This window comes from Rhamphochromis longiceps, linkage group LG3 (assembly GCF_057381845.1).
Source record: "Rhamphochromis longiceps isolate RC_006_pf linkage group LG3, R_longiceps_female_GT1.1, whole genome shotgun sequence".
Classification (NCBI taxonomy): domain Eukaryota; kingdom Metazoa; phylum Chordata; class Actinopteri; order Cichliformes; family Cichlidae; genus Rhamphochromis; species Rhamphochromis longiceps.
In genome coordinates this window covers 53,614,511-53,632,868 of record NC_140559.1, presented here as the reverse complement: position 1 = coordinate 53,632,868, position 18,358 = coordinate 53,614,511, and the positions used below count along the sequence as shown (strand labels likewise).

Below are 18,358 nucleotides of genomic sequence, written 5' to 3'. Positions count from 1 at the left end.
TTGTCAATAAAATTGAAATGGTTCCAGATTTTGCTTCTTTTCTTGGTGTCAATCATTTTCTTTACTATATCTTTCTAATGTGATGATGTTGTCTTTTGGAAAAAATCAGAAACACAGCTCCAAATAACGTGAAGATTCATCAGCCAGATTAAGTGTTTACTGAAAATTGACAGGGATAGTGGACATCATCATCACAATTCCAATCAATCCTTTCCACACAGAGAAGCATAAACACACTCGACTATCATTAATCAAATATAACACGCATATACAAACACGATTTGTAATTCAGTTTACAATAGGGCTAATTCGCTCAGTCAGCAAGTGGCGGTATCCTCGTACACTGAGGAGTCTTCTGTTTTGTTTAACTGCCATTAAACAAAACAGAAGAAGAGAACATCTGCACATGCGCGGTACGGATAGTACGAGTAGACCTAATCCGTAACTATCTTTTTTTTGTCTACATTATATTGAAATGTTTCATTATTGCAAACGTTTTAAGAGATACTGTTAATGTCTTACCAGATAATCTGACCCGTAACTATCGTAAAATGCTTCGAGCGGAAGTAGATGCCTTTCGCACATGTGTAGCAGGTTTGCAGAGGTTGCTCTTTCTGAGCAACACTCTGCTGAGTGACCTCCGACCCGGAAGCTCCTCCTCGTGAGAGCTGTCCCTCCGACAGCTGATTCGGGCACTTCAGCTGTTTCTAATTAGACTCTAATAAGACTACTTAAGCCAGGGTTGAGTGATGGTCAGCGCTGGAGTATCGCACCAAGCCTGGTAGTGACTCAAGCATATAGTTGTGTCTGTCGCAAACAAAACGGCTCTTAGGGACAGATTTTGAAGTGAACAACGGGAGCCGGCTCCGTGTTTCCTTTTTTTTTTTTTTTCTTTCTCTCACCCTCTCTCTTTCTTACTTTTTTTTGCTTCACACCGCACGTGAGTCTTGTGTTTGCGCTGAGCAGAGGGTCGCAAACACAGCCTTATGTTTGCCCACTCGCAGTACCACAGAAACAGAGCAGGAGGGAGAGGGAGAGAAAGAGAGCCAGGGGCAACAACAAGAGACAACATCATCACATTAGAAAGTTATAGTAAAGAAAATGATTGACACCAAGAAAAGAAGCAAAATCTGGAACCATTTCAATTTTATTGACAATACATAGGCAGAATGTACAGTCTGCAAGAAAAGGTTATCATATAGAGCCGGCTCCACAAACAGCCTGCACAGGCACCTGAGAACTGTCCACCCATCAGTGCATTGGGAAGATAAAACGCAGTCAGTTGAGTTTGATAGTAATAAAGATGCCTATTGCAACTGTTGCTGCTGCTGCATCTACAGCATCTTGCGCTATATCACCACCACCACCTATACCAAACCAGAGCTCTATTAGTTTTTGCAGAGGTCTGTGACCTCAGCAAGACAGAACTCAATTGATGAAGACCTGGCAAAGATGATTGCACTTGATTTCAAACTATTTCAGCTCTGGGTGTTAAAGGATTCAGAAAGTTTATTCATGCACTGTGTAAGGAAGAGGACTCCCTTACTGCATTTATTTATATTGTATTGTCTGTATAGCACTTTAGAGCACACCTTTCACTTTATTAAAAGCACCTTATCAAGCACTTTATGAGCATTGCACTTTAAGCATGGATTTGCACACAAGAAGTTTAAATATTTATTGACTATTTATTGGGAATTTTAAAATCAGTTGGTAGCCTTGTTTCAGATCCTGCACAGCTGCTCCTCGTCAAGGAATGTGGTGGTTGTCTGTCAGGAGAGAAGAATGGTGATTGAGATTGTGATTAAGGTTTACCAATAAGGAAAACTAATGCAAATGTGTGTGTGAAATCTAGGGATAAAAGTAGTGATGTGACGTTCTGTATCGAGGCTTCGGAGCGTGTGTCGAGTAATGGAGGGGGCGTTTCCGCGAAGCGCGTATCGAGGCTTGCTTCATTTATGGGAGGAGCTGAAAATGATGACGTCCGAAGCCTCGCTGCCCGGCTGTACCACGTGACTGGTTCATGAAGTGGTTCGAACTTTGCCGCGAGATATGACAGCGATATAAACCCCTCAGACTTCATTCAAAAATGTGGGTGTTTGATGGAGAGTTGCGGTTAGTGAGAGTTTGGAGACCGTTTGGAGGTTTATGAGAGTGAGGAGAGAAAGTCAGGAGAGAATGGAGCCAGCTAAGAAGAGGAGGATGTCCTCCCCTGTGTGGGAACATTTTGATCTTATTCCTCCCAACAAGGTATGTAAATTTCTACAGAAGATGTATTTTCATGATACTGATGGTGCAATACAATTTATGTTGAGCTGTCTTGACTTTTGTACAAGGTGAAGTGTTTTCTATGTGCCAGGGAGCTGGGATATAACAACAACACCTCATCCATGCTTAGGCACTACAGAGCTTTGCATGAGAATAAGGGGAACACCGATTGTGGAGCAAGACCAGGTGAGCCATCAAATGCAATGATAATATAGGATGCAGTAATGTTACTAAATGATATAACAATATTATACAACTGTTATAAGTTACGTGTGTGATATTTATATTTGTGCTTTATCTTTATTGTCTTTCCTCAGGAGAACAATCTCAAATAGATGAAGACCTGGTTAGCATGGTGATTGAGGACTCCCAGCCATTTAGCATTGTGGAGGACAAAGGATTCAAAAGATTTGTTAAATCATTAAATCCTAGCTATGTTCTCCCCACTAAAAAGGTCATAAAAGCAGTGAAAATTTAGTTTTTACAGAATAAAATGTGAACAGGCAGGACTGAGGCTCAAAGCCTCAGTGTGTAGCTGTCCATACCTCAACGTTACAAAAGCACAACCACTGTCCACACCCCAACCACACCTCACCTCACAGTAAATGATCATTTCCATTTCAAGCATTTCCAAATAATCATTTCCCATACTGCCACTATAAATATACACAGTATACTGCCATCACTACAATATACATGTTTTACACACTCCTTTTGTTGTTGACATTTACAGGCTGTGTGCAAAATGCCACACTCTTCAAATTCATGCCAGCTATTATTTTTACGTCCAGTAGGTGTCCTGCTAGAGCAAATGAAGCTTCATGAAGCTTCGCGTTGGGGTGAACCAATTGGATGAAAAGCTTCAGTGCTTCATGGGGCTTCATCTGCCCATCACTAGATAAAAGTGGTGCAAATAAGTGTTTGTAAGTTAATGATTACTCACCTTTCTTGCCTGTGTCCTCTTCAAGGTGTTTGGGCAAATGTTTCCCCGGGGGTCCAGACACCATTTAAAGGTTCCGGGAGAGACCATTGGTAAAGAGAGTGTGGTGAATCTTTTTGTGCTTGGGTTTCTGGGTTTTTATAATATTGGGTTTGGTGTAACATTAAAGTGTGAAGTATTTATTAATATGTAAATGTGAAAATGTATTTATGTATTTATTTATTCTTATTGATATATTGTATACTGTGGTGGAAGGTTGGGATTTAAGAATTTACCTGAGAGTGGAATAATGGTTAAGTCTGTGACAGCTGAACATATTTAAGGCTGCCAGTTGTCATTAGAGGATGGATTTTTGTGCTGTGAAGAAGCTCGACAAGTTAATTGTTTTAAGGAGAGCTGTATAGCAAATAAATACTTTGTTCCACTACACTTGCCTTGGTCTGTCTCACTGTGTTTCCAGCCGCTAAGGGCTGCCCTGTTACACACTGAATCCTATGTATGCAATTACAAGCAGGAAAACACTCTCCCAAAAATCATCCCACGCCTATGTGACAGAGAACGTGCATCTTCTTTTTTGTTTTGCATATTGATTTATATTTTATTGTGTTGTGGTTTGCAGTGTTTTGTGTTGTTTTCCTTGAAATTTGTTTAAAAGGAAAAGGCTGAATTAAATTAGTTAAAATAGTTAAAAGTAGAAATGTAAATAGTTGTTTTTTGTATTTTATGTGTATTTTGTGTTTTTTGTACTTTATAATTTATTTTATACATTTTATGTGGAGTGAATGAGTAAAAGTATATAATAAACATAAATAAATAAAAAACTTTTTTTACATTAGTAATTCATTGTCTGCACAATTTTATATTGCTGTTGATAATAAATTAATTAAAGCAACAAAGTCGAAAGAGCCAGGTTAGGGTTTTCTTTTTTTGGATAGGCGAGCCGAAAGAGCCGGTTCTCTAAAAAGAGCTGGAATTCCCATCACTACAAGCGTATTGTTGGGTAATTGCTAGCGAGCTGAGCTGAGCTAACTGTGTTTGTGTTTGCTGTCTTCAGGAGGAAGGGCGAGACGGAGAGACTGGAGGAGAGATTCACGGAGTTTGGGGAATTTATTGTACACTGACGCATTGCCACACACCACGGGAAAAGGGAGTGCCACGAAGCAAGATTTGCACTGTGGATTGTTGTTTACTCATTTCTTCACAGTAAACAATAGCACTGATCTACTGTACCGAGGGGTCCGAGTCTGGGTCCGCTAACCACTTCTGACTAGTACAACACATCAGATCGTCGCAAAGCAGGTAAGATCAGTAACATAAAATATGATGCTTGCAAAGTGTAACATTAAAATTTGTTCCAGTGTGTGTATGTGTCAGTTTCTTATTTATGTTATTGACATGGTGTTTTCTTAACCTAATAGATTCTTTTAATCCTAACAGTGATGGCAGAAGCAGCTACCAAAACAACAGATCTTATTTGACTTGTAACTCATCAGTGACACCCTGGAAAATAGAATCAGCAAAATTCATGAACAAATATGTAATAATACATAAAGTTTTATATATGATCTTAATAGTTATTGTTTTGTAGGCTGTTTTGTTGTTTTTGATTTAGAAATTAATAATTTTACTACTATAAAAACTCATCATCTAAGTAGACAAACTATCTACTAATGTACATATATTATTTACTAAAACTAAAATGTTATAAAACTTATTGTTTGCAAGCTGCTGAAAATCTGGGACCAATAACTAATGGGTCTCTATTCCTATAAAGTGGACCAGAAAAAGGTTAGTTCAGTCAAAATGAAAGTAAAACTGCAGCTAATGCACGTGAGATGAAAGAAAGTGAAAGGACAACAGAGTATAACCTTTCAAACACGCCACCTCATTGTGTTTTCATTATTTACCAGCACAGAACATCAGATCGTCGTCCATTCCCAAACAGGTAAGATCAGTAACATAAAATATGATGTTTGCAAAGTGTAACATTAAAATTTGTTGCCGTATGTGTGTGTGTCAGTTTCTTATTAATGTTATTGACATGGTGTCTTAACCTAATGGGTTCTTTTAATTCTAACAGTGATGGCAGAAGCAGCTACCAGAACAAGAGGGCGAACTTGCTTCAGATTCATCAAGTGCTTGTTTGTCTTTATAATTCTGTTCATCTTATCTCTTCTGTGCCTTATTTTCATTGCAATCTGGGCCAAGGACCAAGTGGTAAATTCCTCCTTTGTCAATCTCTTGATGTGGTAGTAATTACAGGATTATTTGCACATACATGTAAATTCTTCCAGTAATTAAGAGCTCATTAAATGTTGGAATTGCTCCCTTTTTGTAATGGGTTATAAAAGCCACTGTTGTTCTCTCAAGTTTCAGCAAATACTGAAAAGAGTAAGCGAAGAAGTTGACAAACACAAGGTGGGTCAGTTTGCAAGTTTCTCACAAGGCTTTAAAAGTCTGTTATGTGTGTTGACAGAAAAAAAAACATTATTAAAAGTATTTTCTTTATTAATTATTAATAAACATATTATGAAGCCATCAAATTTAGGTTATTTGTGGGGTTATTTTTTGCTTGTGATAATTTTTATTTTTACCTACCTTTACCCTTACCATTACCTTCTTGGCTACTGTTAACTGAATGCTCAGACAATGCCATTGGTCAGTTGCAATGTTGGTCCTGGACAAATATATGTTGCAATGACAACAACACAGTAATATCAGATTATGCAAAAGTCATACAAGTACGGTATTTCTCTGTACTTACTACACTACTCAGTATAGTCGGGTAAATTTAATTGTACTATTTTTCTTTCCATTAGGAAGATGGCGTGTATAGAACAGCTGAAATCACAAAAATATTTGATCTCGCAAGTTCACTGGATAACAAGGAAAAACTGGTAAATTAAAATCTACCAATTTCTTAATATTGAATATATATATATATTGTAACATAAATATTACCTTCCTGTTTGATTTATGTTCCTTTTCTGTTGTTTATATTCTGTAACACATGCACTATGTTCTGTTCCTTTCCTTTCAGGAAATATTCAAGGAAACCCTTCAAACAGCGATAGAACAGGAAGAGAGACTGAAGGTGGGTCAGTCAGTCTCCAGTTTATTCCCAGAAAGTCTATAATATGAGTAGAAATACTATATGTGAAAAGTTTTATTTTTCTCCTTTAGGAAGAATCCAAGTACAGAGTGACAATGGCCTCAAAACAATTCAATGAAGAAATGAAGGAACTTTTTCCTCAATTGGTAGAAGCAATGCTATTATCATATGATTCTCCACCACTCCAGGAAATGGTTGACATTACATTTCACATGTTAAAAAAAACCAAAACTTACATAGTCAAGAAGCTGGATTTGCTGCAAGAATAGAGAAAGGAGTAAATGACAGGAGTAAATGATGAGCTTCAGAAAATTGTAAGAGAAACAATAAATTGAACTTGTTTCTCTTTTCATTTGTTGACCTATGTAACGTATATCATGTATTTGTGAAAGGACATAATCTGAATTGTTTTTGTGACTTTCTCTAATTGTATACTTCTTAACTGCGTAAGATCTTGTCCTATAATGTTCCCTGAGTGATATTATAAAGTGAAAAGCTTCACTCCTGGTGTGAGGCCGAAGCAAGAGCACAGTTGATGCATCAGTCTTGATGGAATAATGACTGCAGTACTGAAACCTGGATCCTTGTGTAGGCAGCACAACTTGTCAGTTTGTTGCAGTTATTTAGGTTCCAGTGTCGCACTTGTTTAGGCTGTGTTTAACTCACAAAGAGATCAGAAAACGGCGAACCTTCGTAGTGTATGATCAGTTTTCTGTTCTGAAGCTAAACCTGAGGTTTCCAAATCTAGCTTGTGCTTCCACATGTATGATCTGGTGTTGGCAGCATATAACCAATCACAGACATGAACAGGTCTACTGGCAAGTTGTAATAATAATATTTTGATAATATAATATTTTGATCATATTAGCTAATGTGATCAAAACAAAACAAAAATGTTTTGATCACATTACACAAGTATATTAAACACATAAACACAAATAGTACATTGTGTGAGTGTGTGTGTTTGTTGATGTTTAATTTACTTATTTACTTAGAAGCGTTTTTATGATTAGGAAAATACTGCTACAGTGTATACCATTACATATTAACATATATTAATTTAGGTAATAAAAATTCTTAGTGATTTATGTCAATAAAGGATTTGTAGCTGCGCAAAATGTGACATTTATGGGGAAATAAAGCGGTTGTGGCTACTTGGTTCTTATAAACTTGAACGGTACAGTTCTGTCATGAAAGTCCAATCAGTATCAAACAATTACAATTCAAGAAATATAATTATATTGTTTATAATGGCCTTTTTTCCATAAATTTAGCATAACATGGTCATTTTTAATGTGGTCATTATCTCATAATTATGACATAATTCATGAAATATATGAATGATTAATGGATTAAGTTATTTAGTTCAACACGAAGGTACTGACTAAGTCTCTGGCTTTATGTCATTGAAAGTTTAATGTATGGATGAACTGAGCCGTTGTAATCACTGATTAAAGAGGTTGAAATTTGAATAATACATAAACATATTTATGAAAATCTCAATCTAAACATTTGTGAATATTGTTTTGAGTGGTGAGTATGGTGTGCTCAATACACACCCATGCAGAGAGCTAATATTGAGTATGATGATGGAGGACAAGACACTGGGAATTTCCACAGACTGAGGCTTGTCTGTCAAGAATTCCAGCACCAGTGGTCTGAGTCCCAACAATAAAAGTGGCTAGTGTCTGTGGATTGATGGTATTACGCGAAATTAAAGTCCAGAAAGAGTAGTCAGACATATGCACTACAAATCAAAACTGTAGACACACCTTCTCATATAATGGTTTTTCTTTATTTTCATGACTGTTTACATTGTAGATTCTCACTTAAGGCATTATTACAATTTTTTTATTTACTACATAATTCCATATGTGTTTATTCATAGTTTTGACTCAAAACATGTTTTATATTTTAGATTATTCAAAATAGCATCCCTTTGCTTTGATTACTGCTTTGCACACTCTTGGCATTGTCTCTATGAGCTTCATGAGGTCATCACCTGAAATGGTTTTCCCACAGTCTTGAAGAAGTTCCCAGTTCCTGTTGAAAAATAAATGATGGTCCAACTAAAAGCAAACTGGATAGGATGGCATGTCGCTGCAGGATGCTGTGGTAGCCATGCAGGTTCAGTCTGCATTCAGTTTTAAATAAATCTCCAACAGTGTCACCAGCAAAGCACCACCACACCTTCACACCTCCTCCATGCTTCACGGTGGGAACCATGCATGTAGAGACCATCTATTCCCCTTTTCTGCATCGCACAAAGACACAGTGAGTGGAACCAACAATCGCAAATTTGGAGTCATTAGATTAAAGCACAGATTTCCACCGGTCTAATGTCCATTCCTTGTGTTTCTTGGCCCAAACAAATCTCTTCTGCTTGTTACTTTTCCTTAGTAGTGGTGTCTTAGCAGCTATTTGACCACAAAGGCCTGATTCCTCTGAACAGTTGATGTAGAGATGTGTCTGCTACTGGAACTCTGTGTGGCATTTATCTGGGCTCTAATCTGAGCTGCTGTTAACTTGTGATTTCTGAGGCTGGTGAATGATAAATGTATCCTCAGCAGCAGAGGTGACTCTTGGTCTTCCTTTCCTGGGTGGTCCTCATGTCAGCCAGTTCTGTCATAGCGCTTGATAGTTTTTGCGACTGCACTTGGGAACTAACTCAGAGTTTTAGCAATTTTCCAGACTGACTGACCTTCAGTTCTTAAAGTAATGATTCTTTTTACTGATGTGATTGGTTCTTACCATAATAAGAATTCTAACAGCTGTCAAATATGACTGTCAGCTGTGTACAGTGGCGGTCTTAGCCTGTTTGGTGCCCTGGGCGAACACCCCCACTGGCACCCCCCCACCCTGTTCCCCCGGTACCCTCCACCCCACACCCATTGTACATACATATAAAATATATTGTACTGTAAAAACTGTTGTTGGAACCATACTGAATTTAACCAGATAAACATAAACACACACACATAGATATATAGATATATATATGAAGAGAGAGAGAGTATGCATAGTATGCAAACGGCTTACAAACAGCCATCATAATTCATCAGACAATGAGAATAGGACAAATCAACAACTGACAATGACTAATTAATATTGTGCTGAACACAGTCCAAAAGATTCAGTAAGCTACATCAGTGTCCACTGTTTATTCTCATAGCCAAGTGGCTAACAAAAGTAAACTGACGTTTTCACTATCCCTACTAATTAATGTTATCTTGTTGTATCTCTGTTGTGATCAGTGCTATCCTCTATGCTGTTGAATGCTGTGGCAGCAGTTTGAGGGTCACAGATGCCAACAGACTAAATAAACTGATCCACAAGGCCAGTAATGTGTTGGGGGTGGAGCTGGACTTCCTTGGGGTGGTGTCTGAGAGGCAGATGTTGTCCAAGATAAGGAAAATCATGGAAAATACCTCCCACCCACTCCATGACGGACTGGCTAGTCGCGGGAGCACGTTCAGTGAGAGACTGAGATTACCAAAAGCACCACTGAACGACACAGGAAATCATTCCTGCCTGTGGCCATTTCCCCTTACAACTCCTCCTGTAAACACTGCAATAGTTAGACCCTTTTTACACACACTCTTTTCTACTCCGTAATAATCTTGTCAATGTTCTTGATATATATTTATAATCACCTCTGTTAATCCTTGATATTTATAATTGAGTGATCTATATATATTGGTGCTATTTCTTAAATGTGGAAAATCTGTAACATAATGTATTGTTTGTAGTTTAGTCTGTTACTGTTACTATTTTTACCATTTCTTCTTGGAGCAACTGTAACCCACATAATTTTCTTAGGGGTTAATGAAGGATTCTGATTCTGATTGTTTCAGGACACGTGACCTGCCATTATCCAATGACACATCTGCTTTCCAGTATCTTTTGCTCGTTTCTTTTCTTCTTCTTTTCTCTTTTTTTCTAAACTGAGCACCTGATGGCTTTGAACTTTTCTTGTCCTCCAGTATGAACACACATCCCCCAACCCGAGAACCACAACAACATAACCTAATAGATCTACACCCTAGTTCACAGATATGCTTTGTCTAGGATTCAAATAATTTACAACCTTTTTACAATTTACAAAGACTTGTTTTAAAAGTGGACAGTGAAGGGGCCTGTCTAACATGCAAGAGCAAGTTATTCCATAATTTAGGAGCAACAATAGACAAGGCCCTGTCACCTCTGAGCTTCCTCCTGGATCTTGGTACTTCCAGGATTCCAGGATTCATCCCTACACACCGACTGGGTGTGTAGGGATAAAGAAGCTCAGAGAGGTAAGGGAGGGCAAGTCTGTGAAGACATTTAAAAATAAACATAAGAATTTTAAAATGAACTCTAAAAGACATAGGCAACTAGTGCAATGAGGCCAGGACAAGGGTTGACCAACCTATAACAGCAAAACATGTGCAAGTAAGGGAAAAAGAGTTTAAGGTTGTTATGTTCTGCTGTTCACAATTAAACACGTATCCACGTCCTTCCTTCCTGATCATTTCTACGAGTCTAACAAAGAGTATCACAAAAAACATTTCAGGTGCCTACATCAAGCAGCGCATTGAGAGGTAGGGGTGGGGGAAAAATTGATACTGTGTAGTATCGTGATATTTTGTATTTTCTAATAATGTATTGATACAGGGACAGCAGAAATCAATATTTTATTACTGACTTCAGAGCATGTTGATCCTTTTTCTGAGCAAGAATCCTGACACTCCTTCACTGTCCAAATGTGTTTAACTTTTTTTTGCCAGCAATAAACATGACAGTTTACTTATTTTAATCTAAGACATGTTTTATTTTAATTATGTTTAAAAAAAATTTATTTAATGTAAAATTATATTTTGTTTTAATTTACTTTCAAATTCTTCAGTTGCTGAAGGAGCTGCATAGTTTTCACAAATTGCATAGTTCAGAATAGCTATAATTGTACCAGATGGTTGCATTCAGTTAAGTTGGACTAGACTGTAATACAAACCGTTCAGTTTGTCAACAATAAAACTGACTGAAATGAGAGAAAGACTGAGTGCGAGACTTTGATATTAGATAAAATGAATATTGATAAAGTTTACCTTTATGTACAGAATCTGAATATAACAAAATATTTTAAAAAATTGCAATAATATCGTATCGTGCGTTAAGTATTGTGATAATATTGTATCGTGGGATGTATTGTGATTTCCACCTCTATTGAGAGGAGGTCAAGGGTTTGCAGCGCTGTCAACAAAACTACTTGGCTGGCTACTTTGAGGAATTTTAAAATATAAGGCATATTTAGAGTTATTTATCGAATTGTTCTTTGCTACATAATTCCATATACTGTCATGGTCCTGGGTCGGTGACCCAGTGTTTTTGGTTATGTACTTTTACTTTTGATAGTTTTGTATTTTCTAGCGTTTAGTGGTGTTCCCTCTGGCTGGTGTCTTCCCTGCTTGTGCATTCCCTTAGTGTAGTAGGTCTCTGTGTTTAGTCTGTGTCTCTGAGTCTGTGTCATTACGTGTATGTGTTTCCTGTTTTACTTTGAAGGGCTCTGTCTTATGTCAGTGTGTTCTGTTTACGTTTCCCCTGCCTCGTCAGTTATCATGTATTCCAGGTGTGTTCCCCTCCTGTTTCCCATCCCCTGATTCCTGGCGTGTGTATTTATAGTGTGTTACCGTGTCCTCGTTGCTGGTTCGTCTGTGTTGTTTCCCCTCGGTCTCCCTGCGACTCTCCGTATGTATTTCCCCGGACCTCCCTGCATCTTTATTTCTGTTTTGTTAGTTTTACCCAGTTTAGGTTCTAGTTTTATGTTCCCAGTGCCATTGTGGTTTGTATTTCCTTTTGTTTAATAAATACTCACCTGCACCTGAGCTGCCGCATTTTGGGTCCTAATATATTCCACATGCCTGCCACACCGGACGTGACAGTACGAACCAGCCACCATGGACCCAGCGGCAGTAAACCCGTCCAAGGAGCTCCGGGACAACATTACGTATAATGTGGAGATTCTCCTTGGGCTTTGGCTAGAGAACCCTCCGGAGGAGCTTCGCCGCACCGTGGAAAGCCGGCTACTTGCCTACCATGGCTTCTGAAGTCGCTTCCTCCGACCATGGAGGCTTTTCTCCGGCACACACCTCACCTTCTCTCAGCCACTCCTGCCTCGCTGCCCGACTCACCGGATGTGATCTTGCCCGTCGGAGCCGTCTGCGGGGAGGAAACGTCGATCGCGCCACCGGTGCGGCACCCCACAGCCGGACGTTCGGACTTCCAATTCGCCGGCTGTGGTGAGTGAGGACTCTTTTCCGTTTTCGGACTGTGTGACTATTCATTCAGGGGCTGTGTTCTGTGCGGCAGATGATTATGTGAACAGCTTATCGCCTGCCCAGCAGCCGCTCTCAACTCAGTTAGCTGCCCAGCAGCCGCTCTCAGCTCAGTTAGCTGCCCTGCAGCCGCTCTCAGCTCAGTTAGCTGCCCAGCAGCCGCTCTCAGCTCAGTTAGCTGCCCTGCAGCCGCTCTCAGCTCAGTTAGCTGCCCAGCAGCCACTCTTAGCTCTGTCACCAGTGTCAGCAGCTCAATCGCTCTCCACTCAGTCTCCTGTTCCCCCAGGGACACCTGTAGTTCAGTCTCCAGTGTCTCCAGTGCCACTTTCAGTTCAGTCTCCAGTGTCTCCACTGTCACCCTCATTTCAGTCTCCAGTGTCACCCTCATTTCAGTCGCCAGTGTCACTTTCAGTTCAGTCTCCAGAGCCTCCAGTATCACTTTCAGTTCAGTCTCCAGAGCCTCCAGTGTCACTTTCAGTTCAGTCTCCAGTGCCTCCAGTGTCACTTTCAGTTCAGTCCCCAGCACCTCCAGTGTCGCCTGTAGTTCACGCTCCAGCGCCTCCAGTGTCGCCTGTAGTTCAGGCCCCAGCGCCTCCAGTGTCGCCTGTAGTTCAGGCCCCAGCGCCTCCAGTGTCGCCTGTAGTCCAGGCCCCTGCGCCTCCAGTGTCACCTGTAGTCCAGGCCCCTGCGCCTCCAGTGTCGGCTGTAGTCCAGGCCCCTGCGCCTCCAGTGTCACCTGTAGTTTAGGCCCCTGCACCTCCAGTGTCGCCTGTAGTCCAGGCCCCTGCGCCTCCAGTGTCGCCTGTAGTCCAGGCCCCTGCGCCTCCAGTGTCGCCTGTAGTCCAGGCCCCTGCACCTCCAGTGTCGCCTGTAGTTCAGCTTCCAGTATCGCCAGTTTCACTCATTCACTCCATACAGGGAGAACGACTTATTTCTACTCAAGGTGTTTTTCATGGTTTAGCCGCCATTGGCACAGTTTGCCACTCCAGGGCTTCCCCAGAGGCTAGGTCTCAGTCCCCAGGTGATTCTGGACCCCTGAAGTTTAAGCAGCCACCTGAGAACTGCACCATGTCAGCGTTGCCTGGGCAGAGCCAGAGCTCAGTGCATTGCCAGTCGCCTTTATGTCAGCTAGTGGACTCCATGCCTGCTGGCTTTGTGATGGCTTCTGCTGGGTGGTCCATGGGACTGCTCCGGCCTTCGTCTCGTGTCTCCGCTGGAGGGTCCGAGGGACTCCGGCTTCCACGCCGTCGCCTGTAGCGCCACCGTCTCCAGCTGGAGCGCCCTCATCATCCTCGCCTGCAGCGCCCTCATCATCCTCACCTGCAGTGCCCTCATCGTCTCCTGTCTCCGCTGGAGGGTCCGAGGGACTGCTCCGGCGCCACCGTCTCCGGCTTCCACGCCGTCGCCTGTAGCGCCACCGTCTCCAGCTGGAGCGCCCTCATCATCCTCGCCTGCAGCGCCCTCATCATCCTCGCCTGCAGTGCCCTCATCGTCTCCTGTCTCCGCTGGAGGGTCCGAGGGACCGCTCCGGCGCCACCGTCTCCGGCTTCCACGCCGCCGCCTGCAGCGCCACCGCCTCCGGCTGGAGCGCCATCACCTGCAGCGCCACCGTCTCCGGCTGGAGCGCCGTCACCTGCAGCGCCCTCATCATCCTCGCCTGCAGCGTCCTCATCATCCTCGCCTGCAGCGTCCTCATCATCCTCGCCAGCTGCAGCCTCAGTCTCGTCTGGTCCAGCCTCAGTGTCTTCAGTCTCGTCTGGTCCAGCCTCAGTGTCTTCAGTCTCGTCTGGTCCAGCCTCAGTGTCTTCAGTCTCGTCTGGTCCAGCCTCAGTGTCTTCAGTTTCGTCTGGTCCAGCCTCCGTGCCTTCACCCTCGCCTGGTCCAGCTTCTGCCTCTGGGTCTGCAGTTAACTGGCCACGTTCCAGGCTATTGGTCGGGCGCCATGGCCGTCATGGGCGGCCCCCAGACCCCCTTCGCCTGAGTCGCCGCCATTGCCGTCCGCACGGTCGGCCCCTTGAACTGCCACATCGCCGCCGTTGCCGTCCGCATGGTCGGCCCCCTGAACTGCTTCCTCATCGCTGCCGTTGCCGTCCGCACGGTCGGCCCCCTGAACTGCCTGCTCATCACTGCCGTTGCTGTCCGCACGGTCGGCCCCCTGAACTGTCTGCTCATCGCCGCCGTTGCCGTCCGCACGGTCGGCCCCCTGAACTGTTTCCACATCGCCGCCGTTGCCGTCCGCACAGTCGGCCCCGTGAACGGTCCGGACTCCTGTGTTGTCGGCCCCCGGGCTGGCCCCCAGAGGTGTTCTGTTTTGAACTTTGTTTTCTTGAGTTCTGGTGTGTGTGTGTGGTTTTTTTTTTTGGTTTTTTTTTGTTTTTTCCCTTTCTGATTTTGGACTCGTGTTTTGTTTTTTGTTTTGACTATCTAGTGCTCCTGTTTTTGTTTTGCCCCAAGCCCTCCTTCCTGGACCCCCGCCGCCCGCCCTGGTCAGGTTGTTTGCTGTTTTTTCTGGATGATTTTGTTGAGCTGTCTGGAGCCAGCCCTTGAGGGGGGGAGGGGGGGTACTGTCATGGTCCTGGGTCGGTGACCCAGTGTTTTTGGTTATGTACTTTTACTTTTGATAGTTTTGTATTTTCTAGCATTTAGTGGTGTTCCCTCTGGTTGATGTCTTCCCTGCTTGTGCATTCCCTTAGTGTAGTAAGTCTCTGTGTTTAGTCCGCGTCTCTGAGTCTGTGTCATTACGTGTATGTGTTTCCTGTTTTACTTTGAAGGGCTCTGTCTTATGTCAGTGTGTTCTGTTTACGTTTCCCCTGCCTTGTCAGTTATCATGTATTCCAGGTGTGTTCCCCTCCTGTTTCCCATCCCCTGATTCCTGGCATGTGTATTTATAGTGTGTGTTACCGTGTCCTCGTTGCTGGTTCGTCTGTGTTGTTTCCCCTCGGTCTCCCTGCGTCTCTCCGTATGTATTTCCCCGGACCTCCCTGCATCTTCGTTTCTGGTTTGTTTTGTTAGTTTTACCCAATTCAGGTTCTAGTTTTATACTCCCAGTGCCATTGTTGTTTGTATTTCCTTTTGTTTAATAAATACTCACCTGCATTAGAGCTGCCGCATTTTGGGTCCTAATATATTCCACACGTCTGCCACACCGGACGTGACATATACATTGCTTCATATAATTGATGTCTTCAGTATGTATCTACAGTATAGAAAGCAAAATTTATAAAAATCATTAAATAAGAAGGTGTGTCCGGACTGGACTTTTGACCGGTAGTGTATATCCCTTCCTTGAGAGCAGTGTGATGTGACGTGAAAGAAATAAAAGCTTGTTTGCAGTTATTTCTGCCAAGGGTGGCACAACAGTAAGGCTTAGGGGCGGTTACTTTTTCACACAGGGGCAGGAAGGTTTGGATAGCTTTTTTTTTTTCCATTAAGAAGTGAAGGTTTTATTTAGAAACAGCATTTCGTATTTACTCTGGTTATCTTTGTGTAATAATAACATAATGGTGATTCCTTACTGCTAGAGGTAACACAGTGTCCCACTGCAACCAGCAGCAACCACATGCAAGCACACACACACACACACACACACGCACACACACACACACACACACACAATGCTGAGGCTAATTATGGAAGTGGACACAGCTTTGAGAATAGGACAGAGGTGTAAATAATCAGGATATTCAGAAGGGGGAGGCAAGACTCAAAGCAAGACAGCAGAATAACAATAAACTCATTAACACTAAACAGTAGCCTAAAAATACTAAAATATAAAAAAAAAAACATTTGAGTATTACATATCAGTCTTCAACCTAAAATGTACATAATGTAATAATGTATTACTGCTATGTCCTCTGCTACTAATGTATAACACAGATGATTGATATCAACAGTCTTGTTGACTCTGTCAGTGCCCTGACTGCGTGTTATAAATCCTTCATATCTAATAAAAATAATGAATGTATAAATGCATTTTTTTACAATTAGTGTTGAGGGAATTTCCAACTTATTGGTTAAAAGTAACACACTCAAAGACAAGATAATGATCTACACCATAGGTGTCAAACTCTGGCCCGCGGGCCAAATTTGGCCCGCAGCCTAATTACATTTGGCCCGCGAAGCCATACCAAATTACTATTAGAGCTGGCCTACTGGTATTATACAGCTAATATATATATTGTTTAGTATTAAGCTTTGCTTGTTCCATATTCAGTTTTTCAGCAAAACGTGTTTGAGTCCATAAGAAAAGATTCATTCTTATATCTGGAGGAATAAATATATTTCAATAAATATTAATGTTAGCCCGCGACTTTATTCCAGTTTTGAATTTTGGCCCACTGTGTATTTGAGTTTGACACCCCTGATCTACACCAACACTAGATTTTACAAAATAAAAAGACCAACCATATATTTGTGTTCAAGTTTTAGTAGAAAATAATAAAAATAAGAAGAGGATACTGAAAGCATTCATATATATATATATATATATATATATATATATATATATATATATTTTTTTTTTTTTTTTTTTTTTTTTTTTTTTTTTTTTTTTTTTTTCAAAATGGGAGACGCCCCCAAGGGTGGTGGAGAATGACCGAGCTAAGATCCTGTGAGACTTCCAGATACAGACGGACAAAATGGTGGTGGCTAACCAACCGGACATAGTGATGGTAGACCAACTCAATCACTTCGGCCGTAGTGATTGATGTAGCGGTTCTGAATGACAGCAATATCAGGAAGAAGGAACACGAGAAGCTGGAGAAATACCAAGGGCTCAGAGAAGAGCTCGAGAGGATGTGGAGGGTGAAGGTAACGGTGGTCCCCGTAGTAATCGGAGCACTAGGTGCGGTGACTCCCAAGCTAGGCGAGTGGCTCCGGCAGATCCCGGGAACAACATTGGAGATCTCTGTCCAGAAGAGCGCAGTCCTGGGAACAGCTAAGATACAGCGCAGGACCCTCAAGCTTCCAGGCCCCTGGTAGAGGACCCGAGCTTGAAGGATAAACCGCCCGCAGGGGCGTGCTGGGTGTTCATATATATATATGGCGGATTCATTCACGTTAAAGCGTTAATTTTGACAGCACTAGTATATTTACATAGTGTTAAATATATGCTAATAATTATCATTTTTACACATCAACACAAATCCTTATGCTCACGAGGATACAATCATTGTTTAAGTTGTTTAGATTTATGAAAATAAGATCAAAAAACAAGAAAGCATCTTCTAAGCAACTGTCATAGTGATTGTGCTGTAGAAACAAGTGCAGGTGAAAATGGAGGGTACAAAGCTACAAGTGTGACTGCCTGTTAATCCCTTTGTTACCTGCTGTAGATCAACCTATAGTTGCTGAGCTGGAGTCAACATGCACTCCACTACATAATTCTGGATTGGCTAGCTTTTTGTTAGCATTCTGTCTGTGTACATGTTTTCAAACAGCTGAAGTTGTGGTAGCAATATTATAAAGATTGTTCCTATCTTGATGCAGTTTACATTTTACCATCATACATTGCTAGTAATGTCCATGTATCCACTTCTCAACCATTTTCCTTCGCCTGCACTTGAACTGATTGTAGCAGTGCAAGAAGAAAATAACATATTCATCCAATTTTTTTCTTTTAACATTTGATATGCAGATGTGGAGATTGCATGTATCCCTTTGGCTGTGTAGGTGTGCTCCGTGTATCCCAAATGGGTTATGGAAAGAGAACAAGAATGTGGAGCTGCT

General features: G+C 41.7%; 2 protein-coding genes across 3 annotated transcripts; both read left to right on the top strand.

Annotated features, from left to right (window-relative positions):
• The first annotated feature begins 1,879 nt into the window (after nt 1-1,879).
• LOC146675279 (uncharacterized) lies at nt 1,880-3,659 on the top strand. 2 transcript variants are annotated; one of them, XM_085400367.1, is made up of 3 exons: nt 1,880-2,250; nt 2,337-2,454; nt 2,586-3,653. In XM_085400367.1, the coding sequence occupies exons 1-3, from the start codon at nt 2,149-2,151 to the stop codon at nt 2,744-2,746; spliced, it is 381 nt and encodes a 126-aa protein (XP_085256493.1). In that variant the 5' UTR covers nt 1,880-2,148; the 3' UTR covers nt 2,747-3,653. The 2 variants fall into 2 exon arrangements, 1 of the variants encoding a protein (XP_085256493.1); XR_014910259.1 differs by having other exon boundaries at nt 2,360-3,659.
• Nucleotides 3,660-4,278: 619 nt separating this feature from the next.
• On the top strand, nt 4,279-7,214 carry LOC146675278 (uncharacterized). Its single transcript, XM_085400362.1, has 7 exons — nt 4,279-4,507; nt 5,119-5,153; nt 5,289-5,425; nt 5,579-5,626; nt 6,028-6,105; nt 6,249-6,302; nt 6,392-7,214. The coding sequence occupies exons 3-7, from the start codon at nt 5,291-5,293 to the stop codon at nt 6,587-6,589; spliced, it is 513 nt and encodes a 170-aa protein (XP_085256488.1). The 5' UTR covers nt 4,279-4,507; nt 5,119-5,153; nt 5,289-5,290; the 3' UTR covers nt 6,590-7,214.
• Nucleotides 7,215-18,358: the final 11,144 nt, after the last annotated feature.